The sequence below is a fragment of the Stomoxys calcitrans genome, chromosome 4 (genome assembly GCF_963082655.1).
Source record: "Stomoxys calcitrans chromosome 4, idStoCalc2.1, whole genome shotgun sequence".
In the NCBI taxonomy this organism is placed as follows: Eukaryota; Metazoa; Arthropoda; class Insecta; order Diptera; family Muscidae; genus Stomoxys; species Stomoxys calcitrans.
The window spans coordinates 74,014,273-74,037,773 of record NC_081555.1 but is presented as its reverse complement, the minus strand read 5'-3'; the positions used below and the strand labels follow the sequence as shown (position 1 = coordinate 74,037,773).

The window sequence follows — 23,501 nt, the reverse complement described above, 5'->3', positions numbered from 1 at the left end:
AAGATTTACAATGGTGTAATGTTATATGCTATTGTTCTGTTTGTTAAATGTCCTTATAGGTTGGCTATTTCCCCAAGGAATACGTGCAAGAACATCCACCCACCAACGATGAGCTTTGATATTACAATTATGAAATTGATTTCTCCCGCAGTAAACTTGAACGCTCTCAACTAATTCGTAATTCATTGTCCATGAATATGGGCAATGATTGGTCGCAAGATCACGATTCGGATATAGCACAAACTCCACCGCCACATAAGCTCTTCACGCCAGTGATGGGTGGTCAACTAGATCAAATATTACAACAGGAATCGAAACAACAAGAAATTGTGGTAACCGAGGGGCAGTAATTTGTTTTGTTGCGTTGTGTTTTTAAGTTTGGCTAGTTATTACGTTATTAGGAATCAACCAGGAAAAGTTAGCAAGGTAAAAATTATGTATCTTTGTAGCTGCTCGAGGATTGGCTATTCGTCCATGACCCTATATACAGCGCATTCACATTCGTAACAAGAAATCTCTTTCTCCAATTCAGAGGTCGTCACATGTGGGAAAACCTTGATAAAATCGAGGGTAAGTGCATTGTTCCCCCGTAAAGGTAAATTGACTGAAAATTTTACAATAAAAATTCGCTTTTCCTTAAAGCGAATGAGAAAAGTAAAAAAAGGGCACCCTCCACCTTACCCTCATTTTCAGAAACGCCAGATCTCCGAGATGGGTAGGGCGATTTAAACGAAATTTTGTTTGTACACTTACAGTAACCTAAAAACAAAAATTTGGTAACCAAATTTCGGATGAGGTACCTAGGGGGGACGCCCTACCCCCAAAACCTATCAAATATAAATATATAAAACAATCGGACTCAAATGAAAGGTATTTAAGATTAGAAAACGTATCTGATATCCAATTGTCGGACGAAGTGTTTGGGGGACCACCCCAAACCGCAAATACTCCTAAATCGGACATATTTGGCGACCATGGCAATATGGGACTCAAATGAAAGGTATTTGCGAGTATAATACGAATCTGATATCAAAATGTGGGACCAAGTGTTTGGCGGGTCGTCCCTCCCCAAAAACACCCCAAAGGGGGACAAATTTACCGACCATGGCAGTATGGGGCTCAAATGAAAGGTCTTTGGGAGTAAAGCATGAATCTGATATCAATATTCGGGAAATAGCGTCTATAGGATCACCCCACACCCATAAAACCACCCAAATATGACGTATTTGCTGACCATTGCAATATGGAGCTCAAATAAGAGGTATTTTAGGGTAGAACACGAATCTGATATCAACATTTGGGTCCAACTGTCTGGGTTCGTCCCATCCTCATAACAACCCCCAAATAGGACGTATTTGACACTTTGGGTCTTAAAGAGAGTGGAGCTCGATATTGATAGTTTTTAAGGCCCATACCCAAAACCGGACATATTTGCTGACTTTTCCAATAAGGGGTTTAAATTAAAGGGAGATTAGAAAAGGAATTTGATAAATAAATGATATTTGAGAGAAGAGCACGATGCTGACATATTTTCAATCTAAGTGCTTGGAGGTCCACCACACTCCCCAAAACACCCCTAACTCAGACATATTTACCGACCATGACAATGTAGGACTTAAATGAAAGGTATTGGGGAATAGAACACGAAATTCATGTCCATTTTCGGAACCAATTTTCTGGAGTCTACCCCTTCCCCATCTGATATCCAAATGTGGGACCATGTATTTGGGACTCCTCCTCCTCAGGGGGATCAATTGAAAGGTATTTGGGAGTAGAGAACGAAATTCATACCCATATTCGGGACCACGGACCCCCTGTGGTCCCTTACTGTGGACCCGAATATGGTCCCGAATATGGGACCATCACCATGGGGGCCTTCCCACTCCCAGAACCCCCATGAGAATATCAGACTCAAATAAAGTCTTTTAAGAATGGAGCACGTCTAAGATCCAAACTTAAATAGCCTGAATTCATAGACCAATAAAGATCATATGAGATTCAGATAAAGGATATGCAGATATTGTTATACCGTTAGTTAGAGAAAAGATTTGTGCCTATTTAAAAAAGTTTCGTCAAAACAAGTTACGTGCGGTAGAGCCGAATTTGTATACAATCCACCATTGATCGCATTTGTCAAGTTTTTTTTATAGGAAGAAACTTAAAGGGATCCAACAACAAACTCCATGGATTTTTATACCCACATAGGAAAGAAGGTATATTCATTTAGTCATTCCGTTTGCAACACATCGAAGTACCATTTCGTACCCTACAACATATATTTATATTCTGGATCTTTCAAAAATTCTTCTTCAAAAATTTAGATATTGAGCTTACGTTTGGCACAGATTAGTGTTTTGTCTATACACAGGTTAAGTTCTTGAAAGTTCAAAATCGGATCATATCTGGGTAAAGCTGCCATATAGACCGATCTCCCAATTTAGGTTTTTAAACCCATAAAAGTCCCATTTGTAAGCCGATTTCGCTGAAATTCAGAACAGAGAGTAACACTAGGCCTCTCGTTGTCCGATCTGAACATCGGACCATATTTAGATATAGCTGTCTTATAGTACTATCTGCCGAATTAGGGTTTTAAGCCCCATTTGTTATCCGATTTCGCTGAAATTTGAAACAGTTAGTTGCACTAGGCCTCTCATTGTGCGAACGGAACACAGTCCAGATCGGACCAAATTTGGATATAGCTGTTATATACACCCATCTACCGATTTCGGGTCTTAAGCCCATAAAAAGCCGTATTTTCCTATTTCGCTGAAATTTCAAGCAGTGAGTTGGACTTAATTTGCCGTTGTCCGAACCAAATTTGGTCCAGATCGCACCACACTTTGATATTAATTTGGAACATGGCGTTGCGCTAGGCCACCCGATATCCGAACCATACCCGATATCCATATCAGGCCATATATGAATGTAGCTGCCATATGGACCGATCTGTAGACCTGGGATCTTAAGCCATAAAATCCTCATTTCTTACCTGATTTCCTTGAAGTGTTAAACTGTGACATATATGAACTTTTCGGTACCTAAATTGAATATGATCGAATTCGGTTCATACTTGGACAATAATATATATAGATATACTAGGTGTATAATAAAATAGAATAATAAATATTTACATGGTTGTTGTGGTAGCAGTGTGTTGTATACTGCGCCCCTTAGCCGATGAAGGACTTCATCTTTTGAATGTTAGCTCGTATACCATTTTTTTTTAATTTTAATATGTCAAGTTAATTTGACATCTTTTTTCTCTTTAAAACTCCATAGCCTATTGAAGGAGGTCCGCCTGAGACTCTGAACACCTGGGTTCGAGACCTGGCGAGAACATCAAAAAAAATTGTTGAGCGATTGTTTTCCAATGCTGGCGAAATTTATGAAGTAATATGCCATACCATAGAAGCCACATAAAAAAAAAACATCAACGCTATCTTTGCATTATCCTGCAGTGCTTTTCAAAAGTCATATGCTGCATGATGGTCTTATAAGGTTTTTCTACTTTCGCCAAGGCTTGTGGGGCTCTTTTTTAATTCCCTGATTATTTTAGTTTTTTGCCATCTCCATTTTTTAGCAACCAGGCGCACACAGAGCTTATCCATATGGATTCCACCATCCAGTTTGGGGGTGCTGGTACGGCCTTTCAGATATTTCGCCCCAATTCGGATATCATATTGGTGCTCTACTCCCAAATTTTTTTCATTTGAGCCTTATATTGCTGTAGTCAAAAACCTTTCATTTGAGCATAATAATGTTTCAATTTCCATTTGGTTGGCTTTGAAGGTGGGGCGGCCGCCCTAGACATCCCACCTTAAGTAAGTATACCAAATTTCTGCTTTTGAGTTCTTATAAACAAACTGAATGCCGTGTAAATCGCCCTACCAATCTCCGAGATCTGGCGTTTTTGCAAAAAAAGGTAAGGAGAGGGTCAACCCATTAAAGTTTGGATGTAAGAACTGGGGGCCACCCACGCACTTAGCCCCGAAAATATATCAGCATCGTGCTCTATTGTTAAATTCCTATTGTTTGAGCCGCACTTGCAATTGGTTTAGAGGAGTTTATGGTCTCAAAATTGGATATCAAATTCGTTTTCTACTTTTAAATGCCTATTATTTTAGCCCCTTATTGTCATAGTAGCCAAACATGGCCTGTTTGGAGGCAGTTTAGGGGCAGACCCTGATTCAAAATAAAAATCATATTTCAAAGCTACCGCTTGGGATACCACGTTTTTAAAGGTCCTCTTATGTCTATCCCAATTTGAGAGTAAAAAGTATACCCTCCTACCAAAGACCTTTTTTTGCTGTGCTATTCTATCCTGATCAGCCTTCATTTATTATTATACCCTCTACCATTGGATGTCTGTCCGTCCGTCTGTCTGTCCGTCCGTCTGTCTGTCCGTCCGTCGAAGGAGTAAAGCTAGCCGCTTAAAATTTTGCACAAATTCTTCTTGTTAGTGTAGGTCGGTTGGGATTTTAAATGGGCCATATCGGTCCACGTTTTGATATAGCTGTCATATAAACCGATCTTGGATCTTGACTTCTTGAGCCACTAGAGGGCGCAATTCTTATCCGATTTGCCTGAAATTTTGCATGACGTGTTTTGTTATGAATTCCAACAACTGTGCTCAATATGGTTTAAATCGGTCCATAACCTGATATAGCTCCCATATAAACCGATCTGGGGTCTTGTCTTCATGAGCTTCTAGAGGGCGCAATTTCTATCCGATATCGCTGAAATTTTGTGCGACGGATCCTCTCATGACCATCAACATACGTGTTTATTATTTTGCACGACGTGTTTTGTTATGAATTCCAACAACTGTGCTAAATATGGTTTAAATCGGTCCATAACCTGATATAGCTCCCATATAAACCGATCTGGGGTCTTGTCTTCTTGAGCTTCTGGAGGGCGCAATTTCTATCGGATATCGCTGAAATTTTGTAAGACGGGTCCTCTCATGACCATCAACATACGTGTTTATTATTTTGCACGACATGTTTTGCAATGACTTCCAATAAGTGTGCTAAGTAAGATTCAAATCGGTCCATAACCTGATATAGCTGCCATATAAACCGATCATGGATCTTGACTTCTTGAGCCACTAGAGGGCGCAATTCTTATCCGATTTGCCTGAAATTTTGCATAACGTGTTTTGTCATGACTTTCAACAACTGTGCTAAATATGGTTTAAATCGGTCCATAACCTGATATAGCTGTCATATGAACCGATCTGGCGTTTTGTCTTCTTGAGCTCCTAGAGGGCGCAATTTCTATCCGATTTGGCTGAAATTTTGTACGACGGATCCTCTCATGACCATCAACATAGGTGTTTATTATTTTGCACGTCGTGTTTTTTGCAATGACTTCCAACAAGTGTGCTAAGTAAGGTTTAAATCGGTCCATAACCTGATATAGCTGCCATATAAACCGATCTTGAGTATTGAGTTCTTGAGCCACTAGAGCGCGCAATTCTTATCCGATTTGGCTGAAATTTTGCATAACGTGTTTTGTCATGATTTTCAACAAGTATGCTAAGTATGGTTCAAATCGGTCCATAACCTGATATAGCTGCCATATAAACTGATCTGGGATCTTGACTTCTTGAGCCTCTAGAAATCGCAATTATAATCCGATTTGTCTGAAATATGTGTTTATTATGGTCTGAATCGGTCTATAACCTGATACAGCTCCTCTATAAACCGATGTCTTTATTTTACTTCTTGAGCCCCCAAAGGGTGCAATTCTTATTCGAATTTGCTGAAATTTTACACAGGTCTCCAACATATAACATTATTATGGTCCGAATCGGATCATCACTTGATATCGCTCTAATAGCAGAACAAATCGTTTCTTTTATCCTAAGAAGAGATGCCGGGATCAGAACTCGACAAATGCGATCCATGGTGGAGGGTATATAAGATTCGGTCCGGCAGAACATAGCACGCTTTTACTTGTTTTCAATTCCTTTTTTCTGGGTAGGATGGAAGGGCAATTGAACCTCTGACACGTCCTTCCATTTGTAAACAATATATTCTCCGTCGTCCTACATGACACTTTGGTGTTGTTGTTATTAGTAGGAAAGGATCGGTGTCCTCGACGCTAAGACCCAAAAGGCGATCTACATGTCCGGCTGAAAGGCAGGACGTGACCCGGATACTTGAATTTTCTTTTATCAACATTAGATTCGAACTCTAATGTCATAGACCATAAAGGATATCAAAAATAAGGATGAGCCTGACCTCATTGGTTATCTTTCAAAATTTTATTAAATATTTTAAAAGTTATTTTTATAGAGGAAAAGGTCATACAATTTAGAAATTTCTTTTTCGAACAGACTCAAAGATACATAAATTCTACCTCGACATTGAAAAATAATTAAAAATAAAATATTATTCAATAAAAAAAGAATACAATTTTGATTCGTTTGCTTCAAGCAGAAAAGGTACATATTATAAATACAAACATACATTATATTTTGTTAAAACTTCAAGTCACATTGTTATATTGTTTATTTAATTTGTTAGAAAAAAGTGCCAATATACATTATGCATACAAGCATAATACATTTATTATATATATTTTAACACCGGTGTTCACAAAATCTCATGTTGATTTAAAATAGGTTTATTTGACTGATTTCCTTCTCAGAACTGACAAATTAACCTGTTTGAAGGTTTCATTAAGTTTTGTGAATACGACCCTAAAACAGTAGTCTTTGTTTCGTTTTTCTTTTTTGTTCTTTTCCAAAAGATATATAAGTTTAGAATGGCTTTATTAAGAATTTTTGTTTTGTTCGTTAACATGTTTTCTTTGGGAAAAGAATTTGCTGAATAGTTATATACTAAATAGAACTTACAAATAAAATAAATATACTATATACATATATATTTTTGTGAATGTATTAAGGAAAAAAATAACGAAAAATATGAAACATATGTGCAGCTTTAATCTATTACAAAATATATACATAATTAGTAATTAGACTTTTTAAGAATTGAGTAGATTATAAATATATGTATATGAACGCATGCATATACATAAACACCGAAACACACACACACACACACACAAATATATACACAAAATAATTGAAAACAGAACACATAATAGGTATATATTTTAAAAGAAAACTTAAAACTAAAGAACGAAAGAGAGCATATAAAAAAACTCTGCAACTAATTTCCAAAATAAAATATATATTCAACTACTATTTTATTGTACAACAACCTACTTACAATGAAAGTGGTATATATGTATGTGTGTATTTATAAATGCTTACTATGATATATTGATGATGTATTACTATTGTATTGTATAATATATAAATATATATATTTTTATGAAAATGAAACGAAACTATAAACAACATTACATTGAATTTTTACACAATGAATTTTTTGGGCAAAAAATGATAAAAGTTTGGTTTACAGAATAGAAAACAGTTTTTCGTCCCTACAAAGTGTAAAATGAATTTGCTCAACTGCCAAGTTAACGAAGAAAATTCAGCGAGGATACTTCTCTTGATGCGCACTTTCATTTTTAAAGTCTATTAAAGGCAAGCCCTTCAGCACAAATTACAACCTATTACAAAAACTTGTCTGATTCTTGTAAGAAGTTCCCTTCGTTTAATGCTATGGGTGTTCGTTGGATGGGTGAAATCATTATCCAGATGCTGTTGAGCGATCTTGATACCAAATCCTTAAGAATACTACTAAAAAGTGGTAACCCTTAAAATATCCCTGACCATTGCCAATTATCTTGTAAACCCAGCAAAACTTTTAACACTGGGCTGTTATTGGAAAAAACTTGAATTTTTTGTTCAGCAACATCAGTGAATCAATAAATATCCTATATTTTATACTCTACACCATTACTGTGGTATAGGGTATTATAATTAAGTGGAATTGTTGTAGCATCCAGAAGGAAGAGAGATAGACCCTTTGATAAGCATACGGAGCAACTAAAAATCATTTTTTGATTCTAGATTTGTCTGTCTATTTGTATTTCCCGTTAATTTGCTTAACCCTAGTACTGACTTTATTCGCAGAGAAAATATGTAACGTAAACCATAGTAGTAACAACACCTCACCAGACCTACGTTGTGATCTTGAGCGTTTTGAACAAATCGATATTGTTAGCGCTGTAGAGCGATATCGTTAGCGCTGATGGTATTGACCCGAGATTTTTTAGGGTAATTCTATCCTTTATTCTTCCGTATATGTGCCATCTTTTTAACAATATTATTTTAAGGAGTTGCTATCCACAGTCTTGGAAACGGGCAAGGATAGTCCCAATAACAAAGTATGACCAGGAATGTAGGCCAATAACAATACTTCCATACGTCTCTAAGATATTTGAGACTCTAGTCGAACGGAAAATATCAGTATATATTGCGAATAATTCGCTGCGAACAGATTTTAAATTTCCGACCAAAGCACAGTTGCACTACTACACTTTTGAAAGTAGTTGAATATGTAAGAAGTGATATTGATAGTGAGTTACCTTTCTTGTTCTTTTAGATCATTCGAAGGCATTTGATTCCGTTGATCCCAATATACTTTGCCTAAAACTGAAACATTTATTTAAATTTCCTGAAAGAACAACGGATCTTATATATTCCTATCTTACGAATAGAAGCCAATCGGTATGTGTTAATAGCCGCTGTTCTAGTTATTTTCCAGTCTCAAGAGGTGTTCCACAGGGGTCTGTATTGGGCCCACTCCTTTTTTCCTTATATAGCAATGACCTTCCTGGACAGTGGCGCAACTGTGGTATTCATATGTATGCCGACGACGTACAGCTGTATATGAGCTCCTCGCCGGGGAGGTTGATCGATGGCGTACTTCGACTAAATAATGACTTGGATAGGATAAACACATGGGCAAACGCCAACGGACTACTTTTAAATCCAATAAAGTCAAAGTGCCTTGTAATTGGTAGGAATCGGGTGACAATGCCGCCCAATCTTGATGTGGCAATTGCTGGAGCCCCAATTGAGATTGTTTCATCTGCAAGAAACCTTGGTTTGGAGTTTGATGATAGACTTTCATGGAAGAATCATGTCAGTATGACAGTGGGCAGGACCTACGGCGTTTTACGAAACTTATATATGAGTCGACAGTATACCCCTTTGTCAATAACAATGCTTTTGGCTAGGACATTTATTCTGCCGAAACTATTATACTCTTGCGAGGTTTTTTACGGTTGTGATGTAACTCATAGGAATAAATTGCACGTGGTCTTTAACGATGTCGTTAGATACATTTTTGGTTTGCGTAGAAGAGACCGGGTATCTGACTTTGCCAGACAAGTATATGGTGTCTCTTTTAACTCGTTCCTTAAGATACGCTTGTTGCAAATGATCCACAAGATAATTTATACCAATGAATGAAGAGGTAAACAAGTAATACAAATACGTTAATTTGTTAATGCTATACGTCTCTGGAATAAACTTCCCAATAGTATTCAAATTATAAGTAATGAACGACAGTTCAAATCTTTGATTTATAATCATTTTAATTAATTATTGGTTTTGTTTTTTTATAACTGTTTATTATTTATTTTATCAGTAACTTTGATTAAATTGTTAATTTTTTTTTTCTTTAAGGTTTCTTTTTCTTCTTTTTTATTTTTTTTAACCTTTTTTTGTATATTGTATCAGTAACTTTGCTTAAATTGTTAATTTTTTTTTTCCAATTATTGTTCTCTTGAAATGAAAACTTGTTGACATTGTCTTTTGTATGGATTTTATCATAATAAAATACAAATACAAAAGCCCAATAGGTTAGGTTTAAGTGGCAGTCTGCCATCCAACTCACTTAGACGTTTTCGTCCATTGTGATACCACAGGAACAGAAGAAGGAAGATGTCTTCTAGTTCCTACCGTTGAACCATCCAGATCGCTTTAAAAACCCCAATAACTCATTTTTTACTGCTAGTATGGGACACACACACATAAGATGTTCTCTAGTCTCTTCTTCTTCGATGTCCCTACAGCTTCTGCAAAAGTCGTTGCTGGCAACCTTCAGTCTGTCAGCATGTTTTCCGATTAGACAGTGACCTGCCATGACGGACACAATGACTGAGACGTCTGCCAATGATAGCAAAGCGGTAGACCTCTTCAAGTCTAGATTAGGCCACCTAGTTTTGGAATGCTCACAGACCCCTCTTTGTGACCATCTATCGTTCGGGCCTGATCCTGAAATTTTAGCTTACATGTCGCTAGAGGCATACCCATAGATTCCAGTATCCCTGGAATGAGTAGGGTAGTTCCTTGTCTCGCAAGCTCATCCGCTTTACAATTCCCTGGGATATCTCTGTGGCCCGGCACTCAGAACAGGTGAATTTTGAACTGATCAGCCATCTCGCTGAGAGATCTGCAGCGGTTTTTGTGTTCAGAAATACGTTCTCCAAGGATTTAATGGCTGCCTGGCTGTCTGAGAAGATATTTATACCAATCGTCGTAATGATATTATATCTTAGCCATCTCACACTTCCCTAATTGCAAGATCTCTGCTTGATACACACTGCAGTGGTCGGGTAACCTTTTCGATATGACTAGTTCTCGATCTTTAGAGTACACACCAAAGCTCACCTGGTCGTTTAGTTTGGAACCATCCGTATACAAGTCTATGTAACTTCCGTTACCAGGGATATCGTAGGTCCAATCGGTTCTATCAGGAACAGTGGTACAGTAATTTTTATCAAAAAGCGGCTCAGGTAGGGTGTAATCAACACTGCCTGGAACATCGGATATTGTATCAAGGATAACACAGTGTCCGTAGCCGCCATATGACCTCACGGCAGTGGTCGCCGCATTTTGGGTAGCCACAATGTCCAGAGGCATAAGATGAAGCATTAAATTCAGTGCATCAAAAATGCCCATTAAATTATTGCGAAATCCGACGGACTCTAATCTTTGTCTTAATAGAAACAAAACATAAATAACGACAACATGATATAGGAAATGCTCAAGCGTCTCACCATCTTCTTCACATGCCATCATTTGCCGCACCGATTTTGCATAAGTTAGCTTGTAGTCCTATGTGTCCCGTTATGATACCAAAATCAGTATTGACCTCCTTCTTATTTCCTTTCAGTAATAGCCTTGTCCTCTCACGATCCGGATCACCCCATAGGATTTTCGCCGTCCTACCGACTGTTACGCGTTTTAATGGGCGTTTGTCGCCCACCCCATTAAATCGGACTGCGTCGACCCTTAAGGCTTTGGGTTAACAAAGTTTACCGACAGCAGTTCTCTGGCCTTCACTGCCAAATCGTCTGCCCTTTTATTCCCCTTACTCCGTTATGGCCCGGCATCCAAACGATGGGTATTTTTCCATTCCCAGAGAAGGCGTTAATCTCCTTCTTCCACTGCGAGATTGTACGTGACCTTACCGTCCTAGTTGTTATTGCCCTCATGGCCATTTTACTGTCCGTAAAGTTGTTTACACTCCAGGTCCTCGCGTTAGTACCACACCTCCTCATGCATTCCATATTATGGTCAGGCAACCTAAAACAGATCTCAGTTCCTGGGTTCTCAATGTAGACCCCCAATCCCACTCTGTCTCCTAGCTTTGATCCATCCGTGTAACATGATCTTCCAGACGGCAATACTAGGGTTCCGTCTATCCAAGACAGTGCTGCTGGGAGCAGTGCCCTGTACTCGACCTCCAGTGTCGTCTCAGGTATCCGATCGGAAATCTCTTCCCTTCTTTCCGGGTTTCCTATCGTCGCCACGATTATACCGCGATGGTAAGAGCTGCTCCCATTCTCAATCCATTCTCCCATCGCCTTAAGTCTCATAGCCGCAGTGGCTGCCTCACATTTAATCTGTTTTTCAAAAGGTCGGATATCTAGAATAGTTTCCAGTGCCTAGTGGACGTGGTCGTCATAGCTCTGCCTATGCCAAGACAATATGTTCTCTGAACTTGTTATATGGTCCTAACGTTGCATTTTTTTTCCATTGTAGTGCACCAAACTACTGAGGCTTAAGTTAGTATCCTCCATATGTTAACACTTGGAGCAAATCTAGATTTGCGACAAGATTTCGGAAATCTCGTGTTTTGCAACGAGGTTTCCCATACATTTTCAGTGTAAGAAAATCTACTTATTTGAGAAGATTTGCAGCAAATCTCCTTCGAAATTCAAATGCAACACTGCGTTGGCATTGAATACTGGTCATTAATAGCACTTTTGCAATAAAATTTTTATGACTAAATCCAAAAAAAATCCTGTCTGTTAACACTGCGTTTTTTGGGGATTTAAGTGACATACACAAGCGTACATGTGTATACATGAATGTGCATATCACACACATCCATACACAATTCTTCAAAACAGTTGCATATTTTGGTACTTTTATCGATCATTCATCCATGAAATCGGGTTTATTTGGCATTTAAAAATAAATCCTTCAAAAATAGGATTTATTTTTGTGTGGTAAAACCCATCAAAAACAGGATTTAGCACTTAAATCTCGAAATGACTTTAAATCCGGATTTCGTGGTCAATATAAACATACTTAAAGGGTTATTTTTGGCAGCATTTTTTCTCAACATCTGACAATTTTTTATTGAAATTATTAAATGTTGTAGTCAAATTTAATAACATCTCTTCACCAATCTAAAAATACTGATCACAATAAAAATGCTGTCAAAAACATCCCTGCTCACAAATACAAATCACTTGAATCGGAGTGTTAAAACCCATTTACACTGCTCATTAAATCCGGATTTAAGGCTCTCGTCAGCAGATTTTATAAAGGGAAAATAGATGATCGATCCATTAAATCCGGATTTAAAGGGCGGTGTAAACGAGGTTTAAATAGGCTTTGGAGATTTCTCAAATCAAGTGGATTTGGGTCTAGTGTAAACGTGGGCTCTGGTGTAAATGTTAAAGACAACAACAACGATGTAATAGAAAAACTGGTTTCGATGTCCACCAGCATTGTGGTGGAAATGAGCCAATCAAATTGATTCTAGCAAGACACTAGCTCAGTCAAAAATAGCTTGAAGGTCACTAGATGAAGGAATTGACACGAGGAGATGTTGTACAGCAGGCAGTACTTGTCAGTTTGTTGTGGTATACTTAGATTGCATAGGAAATCTCAAACAAAACAAAACAACAACAAGATACTGAGTGCACTATCTGTCAAAATCAGTGTTAAGTACCATTCTGATTTTGTGTATGTTACTATTTCGCGCCATTTTTCGTTGTTGGTGTGTGTGTTCGTTCCTAACTATAATACACACACACAACCAAAACCCGTTGACAGATACTGTGCGTCGCGAGAAAAAAATTGTCTGGTATGTGAGCTCAGAACAGAGCTCACATACCAGACCAGAGATAAGCAGACTGGGAACTGTGGGCCGGCAGTGAACACGATGGCACTGAAGATGTGGCTCTAACCAAGCACCCGAAACGTCCGCCAATGGTGTGTTTGTCTGTGTCCGTTTCACCTGTCAGCTTGGCAACTTTTTTTTTGGTTATCAAGAAAAATCCTTTCTTTCTTGTGATATTAATTCTCATGGTCAACAGTCCTTATATCTCCCCTTTGGGAGATTACTGAATAAACATATGTATATGAAATCTATGACCAAGCCATAATGGGCAACCATAACAAAAAACGATTACTGTTAACTAGGAATTAGACAAAGACAATAGATTTCCTATAGATTAATTCTCTCTCACTCTCAAAAAAATGGCAACCACGAACAACGATTAGAAATGTAAAATGTTGTTAAATTTCAAAGAAATCGGTTCAGACTTAGATATAGTTCCCATAAATATGTATCTCCTGATTTTTACTTTAAGAGCCTTTGTCAGCGTATTAACATATAACTCCTCGAAATATTCGTCTAAGACCCCATAAAGTATATATATTCTTGATCGTCATCACATTTTAAGTCGAACTAGCCATGTCCGTCCATCTGTCGTCTGCACTCTAAGTTCGAAGGAGTAAAACTAGACGCTTAAAATTTTGTTCAAATACTTCTTATTAGTGTAGGTCGGTTGGGATTGTAAATGGGCTATATCGGTCCACGTTTTGATATAGCTGCCATATAAACCGATCTGGGATCTTGACTTCTTGAGCCGCTAGAGGGCACAATTCTTATCCGATTTGGATGAAAATTTGCATGCGGTGTTTTGGTGCCAACAACAACTGTGCTGAGTATGGTTGACATCGGTCCATAACCTGATATAGCTGCCATATAAACCTATCTGGGGTCTTGACTTCTTGAGCGTGTAGAGTGCACAATTCCTATCCGATTTGGCTGAAATTTTGCACGACATGTTTTGTTATGACTTCCAACAACTGTGTTAAGAATAGTTCAAATCGGTCCATAACCTGATATAGCTGCCATATAAACCGATCTGGGGTCTTGACATCTTGAGCCACTAGAGGACGCAATTATTATCCAATTTGGATGAAATTTTGCATGAGGTGTTTTGTTGTGACTTTCAACAACTGTGCTAACAATAGTTCAAATTGGTCCATAACCTGATATAGCTGCCATATAAACCTATCTGGGGTCTAGACTTCTTGAGCCTCTACAGGTAGCAATTCCTATCCGATTTGGCTAAGATATTGCAAGACGTGTTTTGTTATGACTTCCAACAACTATATTAAGAGAGGTTCAAATCGGTCCATAACCTGATATAGCCGCCATATAAACCGATCTGGGGTCTTGATTTCTTGAGCCACTAGAGGGCGCAATTATTATCCGATGTAGCTGAAATTTTGCATGAGGTGGTTTGTTATAACTTTCAACAACTGTTCCAAGAATAGTTCAAATCGGTCCAGGACTTATATAGCTGCCATATGGGATCTTGACTTCTTAAGCTTCTAAAGGGCGCAAGTATTATCCGATTTGGCTGAAATTTTGCACAACGGCTTCTCTCATGATCTTTAACATACGTGTCGAATATCTCATGAATCGGTTTATAGCCTAATACAGCTTGCCTATAAACCCTATATTACTTCTTCAGCCCCTAAAGTTCGCAATTCTTCCTAGATTTGGCTGAAATTCTACACAATGACTTCTACCATGGTCTCCAATATTCAGTTCAATTATGGTCCGAAATAAACCATAACTTGATATTGTTCCAATAACATAGCAATTCTTTTCTTTTATCCTTTGTTGGCCTAGAAAGAGATACCGTGGCAAGAGCTCGACAAATTCGATCCATGGTGGAGGGTATATAAGATTCGGCCCGGCCGAACTTAGCACACTTTTACTTTTTTTAATGTTAAAAAATTCCCTCTGTTTGTGTGTTGTTGAAAAATTCCGTAAAAATTTATTTCAATAGGAAAAGTAAAGAAAATTTGTTAAATTTTGAATTGAAATAGATTGGAACTATTTGAATTTCTGTAAACCAAATCTTTTCATTTATGTAGTCACAAGCTATAACTCAAAGCAGAAATAAGTACTATAACAACATGCCTATAAGCTAGGCATGTTGTTATGGCATATGATTACACTTTTGCTAAAAAAAAAAACAAATTAGAAAATATATATACAAAAAAGGATAATGCCGCATATATACATACATATATTTATGTATATTTAAAACTATTTACAAATAGCAAAATAAAACAAAAGGTATTTCATATTTATTCACATAAAAAAGAAGAAGAAAACAAGAAAGCAAGCATACGTTATATTACGTACGAACATATTTTTTCACCGAAAAATTATTTGGCAACGAAATCTTTACGAAATTATAAAACCCGCCCTCCATTTATTGCAAATAAAATAGAATGCAACATTTGATGTACCTAAATAGCCATATTAGATCAATACAAAAAAAAAAAACAAATATTACCAACACATTTTCGAATATTAAGTATTTTAAATTTAATTAGGACTTTTCTCGAGAGAGATGTATGCGTGTCACAAAGATAAAAACATGAATGCTCAAAAGTTAATGATTTTAATAAAAAAAAAAATATTTTATTGATTGATCAATGGAATTGTAATTTTGTTTTGTAAAATATTTTGTTATAAAATGTGTTCAAATTAAAAAAACACGCAATGTTTTATAATTCATTATTCAAATATTTCAATCTTGCTGCCAGTTTTTAGTTGACCTAAACCACAGCTGGGGAGTCGAAGACTTGGGAGCCAGAGACATACAATTTGCCCGAAGTCGATGTAATTTAGTTTAAGGTCCAGTATGCACCTCAATCGAAATTTTCAGTAGGAAACACATGGTGACAAAAAATTATTCGTTTGTCTATTTGCCACACAAATAAATCCATTGTGGCGCAAAAAATTATCAAAGCAATAGTTTTCTTGCAATGAAATCAAAAACAATATCCAATGCTTTCAATGACACATTGTAACACAAATCAAAACGAAAATTTCGCTAAGGATATGTCAATGCATTTCTTAGAACAAAAATTTCGTTTGAAGAGCATACCGCCCTTAACCTCGGAAAAATAAAAAATTAAAATGATTAGTTTGTTCAAATTTATTTCTGGAGTTTTGTCTAATAATTGAAAATATATTAAATATGTAAAAAGAATGCTAATATTATTTTCAAGTTTTTTACCTGTTAGCGAAGATCATTCAGCCTTCTAACCAAAGACGAAACGCTTTCCATCTCTGGCTTTCCGTTTCCATTTGCACAGAAAATTCCCGATCATTGAACTCGTCTCGAAAGAGAAACAAACAAAAATGCTAAGTTTATTTTGAATTGACAATTGTGCATGGACAGGTCCATTGCCCAAATGTCGGTTGCTTTCTCGGAATGCCTGCTGCTCCCAATTTTTTTTTAATTTTTTGCCTTTTTTTGTACGTTTGGGACTGCTCTTTGCTGCCATACTTACCTTACAAACTGAACTTTATTTATGGTTATTTTTAATACTGGTACGCTAAACCGAATCATAAAATATTTAAAAATTGTCACTTTTTTGTGGGTTTTCTTTGATGTTCTCCTGTAGGTGAGCAAGCTCGTTCCGGTCCAAAGGGCAAATCGTTGCGGGAACATGGCCATTGGTAATTTCAAGGCGCCAATAACTCGCCTTGTTATATCGTGCATCTAGGCACTCAGTATTTACGCAAGAGCCGGTGTCGCCGAATCTCTCACTGAGACTCTTCACTCGATACCGCTGAATGTGTGCGATGGCCAAATGACTGTCTAAAGCTACATAAACGCGAAGTTTAAAAAATGCATTTTAACGGTAGATTTTGCAACAATCATAAACCCACCAAGATTTTTCCTAACGAATGATAGTCAACTTTAAGATGCCTGCTCTGGCGAGTGCAGTGAAATTTATTCCAGCTGATTAGCCCAAAAGGCAAGAGAAGACAACTATGGCATAAGGACACACCAAACCACACCACACACCAAGTTCTTCTAGCGATTCTCGTTGGCATTATTCTATCTGGCCGTAGAGGTGTTAGCCTGGCAAACACGATTCCGAATGGGAATATGTGTGGCCACCAGCTTGTCCTTGTCTATTAAATCCTGAACCTGTTCACACGGTCATTGGTTAGCGGTTTACAAACCGTGCAGCAGCCGCGTCTGTCACGACTGTCACACTGAACAAAATTTACCCGCTGCAACAGCTACTCCGTTTGGAATATTTCAATATCCGCAACCAGTGTTGCCGTTTTTGGTAGGTTCCTACCAAATTTGGAAGGTTTTTAATCTCTTGGTAGGCCGGTAGGCTGACCTCAGATTTTGGTAGGTTTTTCCAACATAAAGGGTGATTTTTTTGAGGTTAGGATTTTCATGCATTACTATTTGACAGATCACGTGGGATTTCAGACATGGTGTCAAAGAGAAAGATGCTCAGTATGCTTTGACATTTCATCATGAATAGACTTACTAACGAGCAACGCTTGCAAATCATTGAATTTTATTACCAAAATCAGTGTTCGGTTCGAAATGTGTTCATTCACCGTAACGTTGCGTCCAACAGCATCTTTGAAAAAATACGGTCCAATGATTCCACCAGCGTACAAACCACACCAAACAGTGCATTTTTCGGGATGCATGGGCAGTTCTTGAACGGCTTCTGGTTGCTCTTCACTCCAAATGCGACAATTTTGCTTATTTACGTAGCCATTCAACCAGAAATGAGCCTCATCGCTGAACAAAATTTGTCAAAATTTGAACACATTTCGAACCGAACACTGATTTTGGTAATAAAATTCAATGATTTGCAAGCGTTGCTCGTTAGTAAGTCTATTCATGATGGAATGTCAAAGCATACTGAGCATCTTTCTCTTTGACACCATGTCTGAAATCCCACGTGATCTGTCAAATACTAATGCATGAAAATCCTAACCTCAAAAAAATCACCCTTTATAAATACCAATGTAATCACTGAAAAAATCGCCGGGGATAACTCAAAATTAATTCACTTCTTGTCGTTTCTGTGTATTCTTCAAGAGTGCAGAATAAAACTATGGATGTCAAGGGTCCAAATACTATTACTAGGGGTCTCATTGCTTCAATTTTTAGTGAAAAGGGCGTAAGTTCCGATATTGACTATAACAGGTGCAGGTATTAAGGAAGCTCTTACAAATTTCGGAGGACCGAGGTTAGCATGTCCACCTATGACGCCGAACGCCTGGGTTCAAATCTCGGAGTGAACATCAACAAAAATTTCAGCGGTCGTTATCCCCTTTTTAATGCTGGCTTCATTTTTAAGGTAGCCTGCCATGTTAAAACTTCTCTACCAAAAGGTGTCGTTATGCGTCACGCCGTTCGGATCATTGAGCTTAAACTTTAATCGGACTGCACTCATTTATATGAGAGAAGTATTCCCTGTCCCTTAATGGAATGTTCATGGGAAATTTAGTGTTAGTACAAATTTCATACGGCTTTTGTGCGTTCTTTGCCTTTGGTCAGATCTGTTCTATACTCACAGCTCAAAGGATCAATGATCACTGCAACCGCGAAAATGGTTAGTAAAGCTCATTTCTAGGCTCAAACACTTTAATCGGCTTATCGCTTTGTCCAAACTCGGCACGGTTGTTAATTGAAATCGGGGCAAAATGATGACTTTATGAACTTAAGATTTCTTATCGGGAGATCGGCAAAATGGCAAAATGCATATACTGCAGTTTTGATTTGTAGAACATTTGGTAGGAATTTTCTTAAATTTTGTGGTAACGTGTGAACGCGCCCGGTAGCCCGCAGCTAAGCTTCTTATGACGGCGATGAACACCACACACATATATCGTTCCAGCCTGTGTGGTACTCACATCCATACCGTGTCGGGAGTTTTTGATTTTTACCACATGTCCTATATTTTATAAGATTACCTAGACTTCCATTGCTTAAGACACAGTAATAGGCCTTTCATTGTGGTTCTATAAAGTCCCGAAAGGCGTAGATGTCCGTTTGGTATTTTTTTCCGGTTGGGGAAGGGGTCTGTCCTCTAGACATTTATTGTCAAAGACATTTAATTTAAGTCAAATTGTCGAGTTGAAGGATGTTTTGAGTGTGGAGCGGTAACCAGAGGCTTCGTCCCTAATATTAATATAAGACTAGTACTCTACTATTAAACACCATTCACTGAAGTCCCATATTGTCCCAAACGGCCAATATGTAATGTTGCGGGGTTTTTGGGGGTGGGGAGGCTACCAGACACTTGGTCCAAAATATTTATGCCAGATTCGTAGTCTACCCCTTAAGACTTTTCATTGGAGGCTCAATTTGTATCAATTTGTATATGCCATTTTTTTTGGGTGTGCGACGTCCCTAGAGACCTTGGTTCCAAAATTTGTCCTCCAGACATTTAGTCCTTCATAATAATATCACAATTGTGCCCTACTGTCAAAAACATTTAATTTGAGTCAACGTGTTGAGTTGAAGGGTGTTTTGGTTGTGGTGTGTGTGTCAAACCCCATATACGGAAATCCCATATTGTCCCGAATGGCCAATATGCAATGTTGCGGGGATTGTGGGGGTGGTGCGGCTACCAGACACTTGGTCCAAAATATTTATACCAGATTCATACCCCTCAAGAACTTCATTGGAAACTCATTTTATAACTTTGGACAAACATGCCAGGTTTTTGGGGGATGGGACGTCCCCAGAGACCTTGGGCAAAAATTATTAATCAAATTCGTACTCTACTCCTAAAAACCTTTAACCACATTTTCATGCGATCCCATTTTGTCCCAATCGCTTAAAATTTCCTTTTGGGTGGATTTGGGGTGGGACGTTTTCCAAGTTATTTGACCTCTAAGTTGTATACCCATTTCTTGTTTTTGGGTAAGGGTGCACACAAAATTTCGCTTAAATCGCAGCAACCATCTAGGAGATCCTGCTTTTTTGCAAATTATAGTAAGGGAGATAATCATTTCACATTCTCTGGAATTTCATTAAAATCGGTTCAGCCGTTTTTGAGTTTATACGGAACAAACAAACTAACAAATCGAAACACATTTTACATTATTTCACCCAAAAGGGAGTGAGTCGAGCTAATGACCATGAGAATGAACATCACCAGAAATTGAAGGATTTTAATTGATTACTGAAAAGAAATTGCCAGACAACAGATGGATTTGATCACAGACAACACGCCTTCGGTAGACGTTGCTAGCATGACGTGCTTTCTCCCGACCGTAGTGTTGCCCTCTTACCTCCCCGGCCGGGTCGGGCCTAGCTTGATAATTTGCAGCGTCAAATTTAAATCCAAATGGAAATGGCATATTGAATTTTAAGTTTGGCTGCCACAACCCAATTCCTGCTGCTTCATTGCACTTTCTATTTTCCACAAAAATGTAAGTGTTGGATTCGAACCCATTCCCTTCCGCCAAAAGCCTTCGGCGGTTCTAGGAGTAGGACGGATTCGTTTTTTCCGGATTCAGGTTTTGGTTTGCAATCAATATTCAAACAAGCAATATACACATCTAGTGTTGAACTAGCCACCATTGTATTCCGATTCTTTTAACATTTTGCATGTGATGTATAGTAATTTGAAGATAGATATGTATATGCCATAGGGTATAATATTGTCGACACTGTCCGTTTTTTGCTATCATTGCTTGTTACAGGTACATTTTTAAGCAAGGCAAATAATCTGGACCTTCTGGAAATATAATCGGCATACATAGCATATATCTAATACGAATATAATGTACTGTTGAAATAGTTCCAAGAACTCGTATAGGAATCGGTATGTATACGAGAAATATATACATAGATACATTTCGATGTAGCCCATCTTCGAGAAGAAACCGGAGCGCAAAGGTTAGAAAGTCCCCCTATGACGCTGAACGCTTGGATTCTAATCCTAGCGATAACATCGAAACCATTTTAAGCGGTAGTTTTCTCCGAAGTTGGACAAAAGATATTCTGTAATGGGGCTCAATTGCCGCAAGCTTTATCGAATAAAATTTCGTATCGAAAGTTTTCTGTCTGCAAAAAGGCGGATGGATGTTGATTCATTAAGACAGGATTGCCACCCACGAAGCGCGTCTATTCAAAAATGTGATGTCTAGGTTCGATTTGTTTGAATTTTAATCTTATAATTTTAGAATGTGGATTTTAATGGTTGTTGTTGTAGCAGTGTTGTACACTGAGGCGGCAGCCTTTGCAGATGAAGGAATCCATCGGGTCAATCCGGTACGAACAACCGGCGGTAGTAATTGCATGTTAACAGTATTTGATACAAATTATAAATTTTTATATAGAGTGATGGCTGTGTCCGATTGGGTGAATCTTTGCGTTGAATCTTTGAGTTGAGTCTTGAAGTACCTATTTCGGATAGCTGATTCGAAAATAAACTCCCAGGGAATTAATTTCTCCCTTGAATAAAATCCTATTATTCTGATTGAATGGGTAGAGGAAAAATTTGGGAGGTAATTTCGAATTTTCGAAAACAGGTTTTTTGCTTTAGCTGTTTTACTTTGGCTAAAAATTTTACTATAATTTTTTTGGAAAAAAGAACTCTAAATGTTTGTTTAACTTTTTATACCCACTACCGAAGGATGGGGGTATATTCATTTTGTCACACCGTTTGCAGCACATCGAAAAAATCCATTTCCGACCCTATAAAGTATATATATTCTTGATCGTCCTCATCCAACAATCGTTGGCTAAAATGAGATGCTTCCAGAGTGTTCTGGTGGATGTTGGCGAATTCCCTTGCCAAAAGGAGTTTAGGTAGCTAAATCTACCGGATCGTTCTTGGGCAGAACTACTGAAGTGAGTAATATATAGGTTTGCTTCGACATAAACGTTGTGGTGATCTGCCTGATACGCTGTTTTATCTAAAGACCTACATTTATGCAGCTAGAACTTGAATATATAATCGACATTCCGGGCGTCGGTCGGCTCTTGGACTATGGATTTATTTATTGGGTTGCACAAAAAGTAATTGCGGATTTTTTAAAAGAAAGTAAATGCATTTTTAATAAAACTTAGAATGAACTTTAATCAAATATACTTCTTTTACACTTTTTTTCTAAAGCAAGCTAAAAGTAACAGCTGATAACTGACAGAAGAAAGAATGCAATTACAGAGTCACAAGCTGTGAAAAAATTTGTCAACGCCGACTATATGAAAAATCCGCAATTACTTTTTGGGAAACCCAATATATCCCTGTGGCGCGAACGTTGCCAAATGTGGCAGTATTCTTTAGTAACTGATGGTCTAAAGTGTAATAAACAGGCAGAAGACTTCTTGCATATCAATAAGTGCTGCCGGATGCTTCTTTAAGCTCAATAATAAGGGACCTCTTTTTCCAATCACTTTACAACATACACATATGGGTCTAAGGATATTTAAATATGAGTCACATATTTTGATACCTATGTATATCCCGTGGCAGCCGGATTGACCCGATGAAGTCCTTCATGGGCAAGGGCTGTCGCCTCGGTCTACAACACACTGCTACAACACAACAACTTACAAATGTATATTCATTTATCAATTCTAGAATTTTCGCCTTTTATTGTCAATAAATCTGAAAAACTTATGCAAACCTTCTATGGTGGGTACATGACATTTACGCTGGAGAACTTAACAAAATTGTCTGTCTGTCCGTCTGCCCGCCTGTCCATGTTTTTGTGTGTACAAACTACAGGTCGCAATTTTCATCCGATCGTGTTCAAATTTGGTATGGGCGTATTTTTCGGCCTAGAGACAAAGCCTATTGTAATTACTGATGAATTACATTACTGGTGAATTTCATGGAAATCGGTCTAGTATTAGTTATATAATTCGTCAGATTTTGGGTAATTCGCAATAATGCTGTCATTTGTCAACCGTAGTTATTACAGTATGAACATATTTTTGCTCGCCGAGGTCCATCAAAAGTGGTTCAGAATTGGATATAGCTACCACATTGTACTTATAGGGTAGGTGTAGTGTATTATACAGTCGACACCGCCCGACTTTTGGCCCTTCCTTACTGGTTTATACTAACTCCCTTCCATTTGTTTAGGGGAATTTTTCCCAAATTTTATCGTCTCATTCTCCCTTTATTTCGATTCAGAATAGCTACTTTTTTCCCTGGGAGAGAT

The 23,501-nt window shown here is 37.9% G+C and overlaps 1 protein-coding gene across 2 annotated transcripts in view; it reads left to right on the top strand.

Moving 5' to 3' along the window:
* Nucleotides 1-17,521, top strand: part of LOC106086289 (protein vav) — a 211,256-nt gene extending 193,735 nt beyond the window's left edge. For both annotated transcript variants that reach the window (XM_059366779.1, XM_059366778.1), the window contains exon 16: nt 60-17,521. In XM_059366779.1, coding sequence (XP_059222762.1) covers nt 60-119 — 60 coding nt within the window. In that variant the 3' untranslated portion in view covers nt 120-17,521. The remainder of the gene's footprint in view (nt 1-59) is intronic.
* The last annotated feature ends 5,980 nt before the right edge of the window (nt 17,522-23,501 follow it).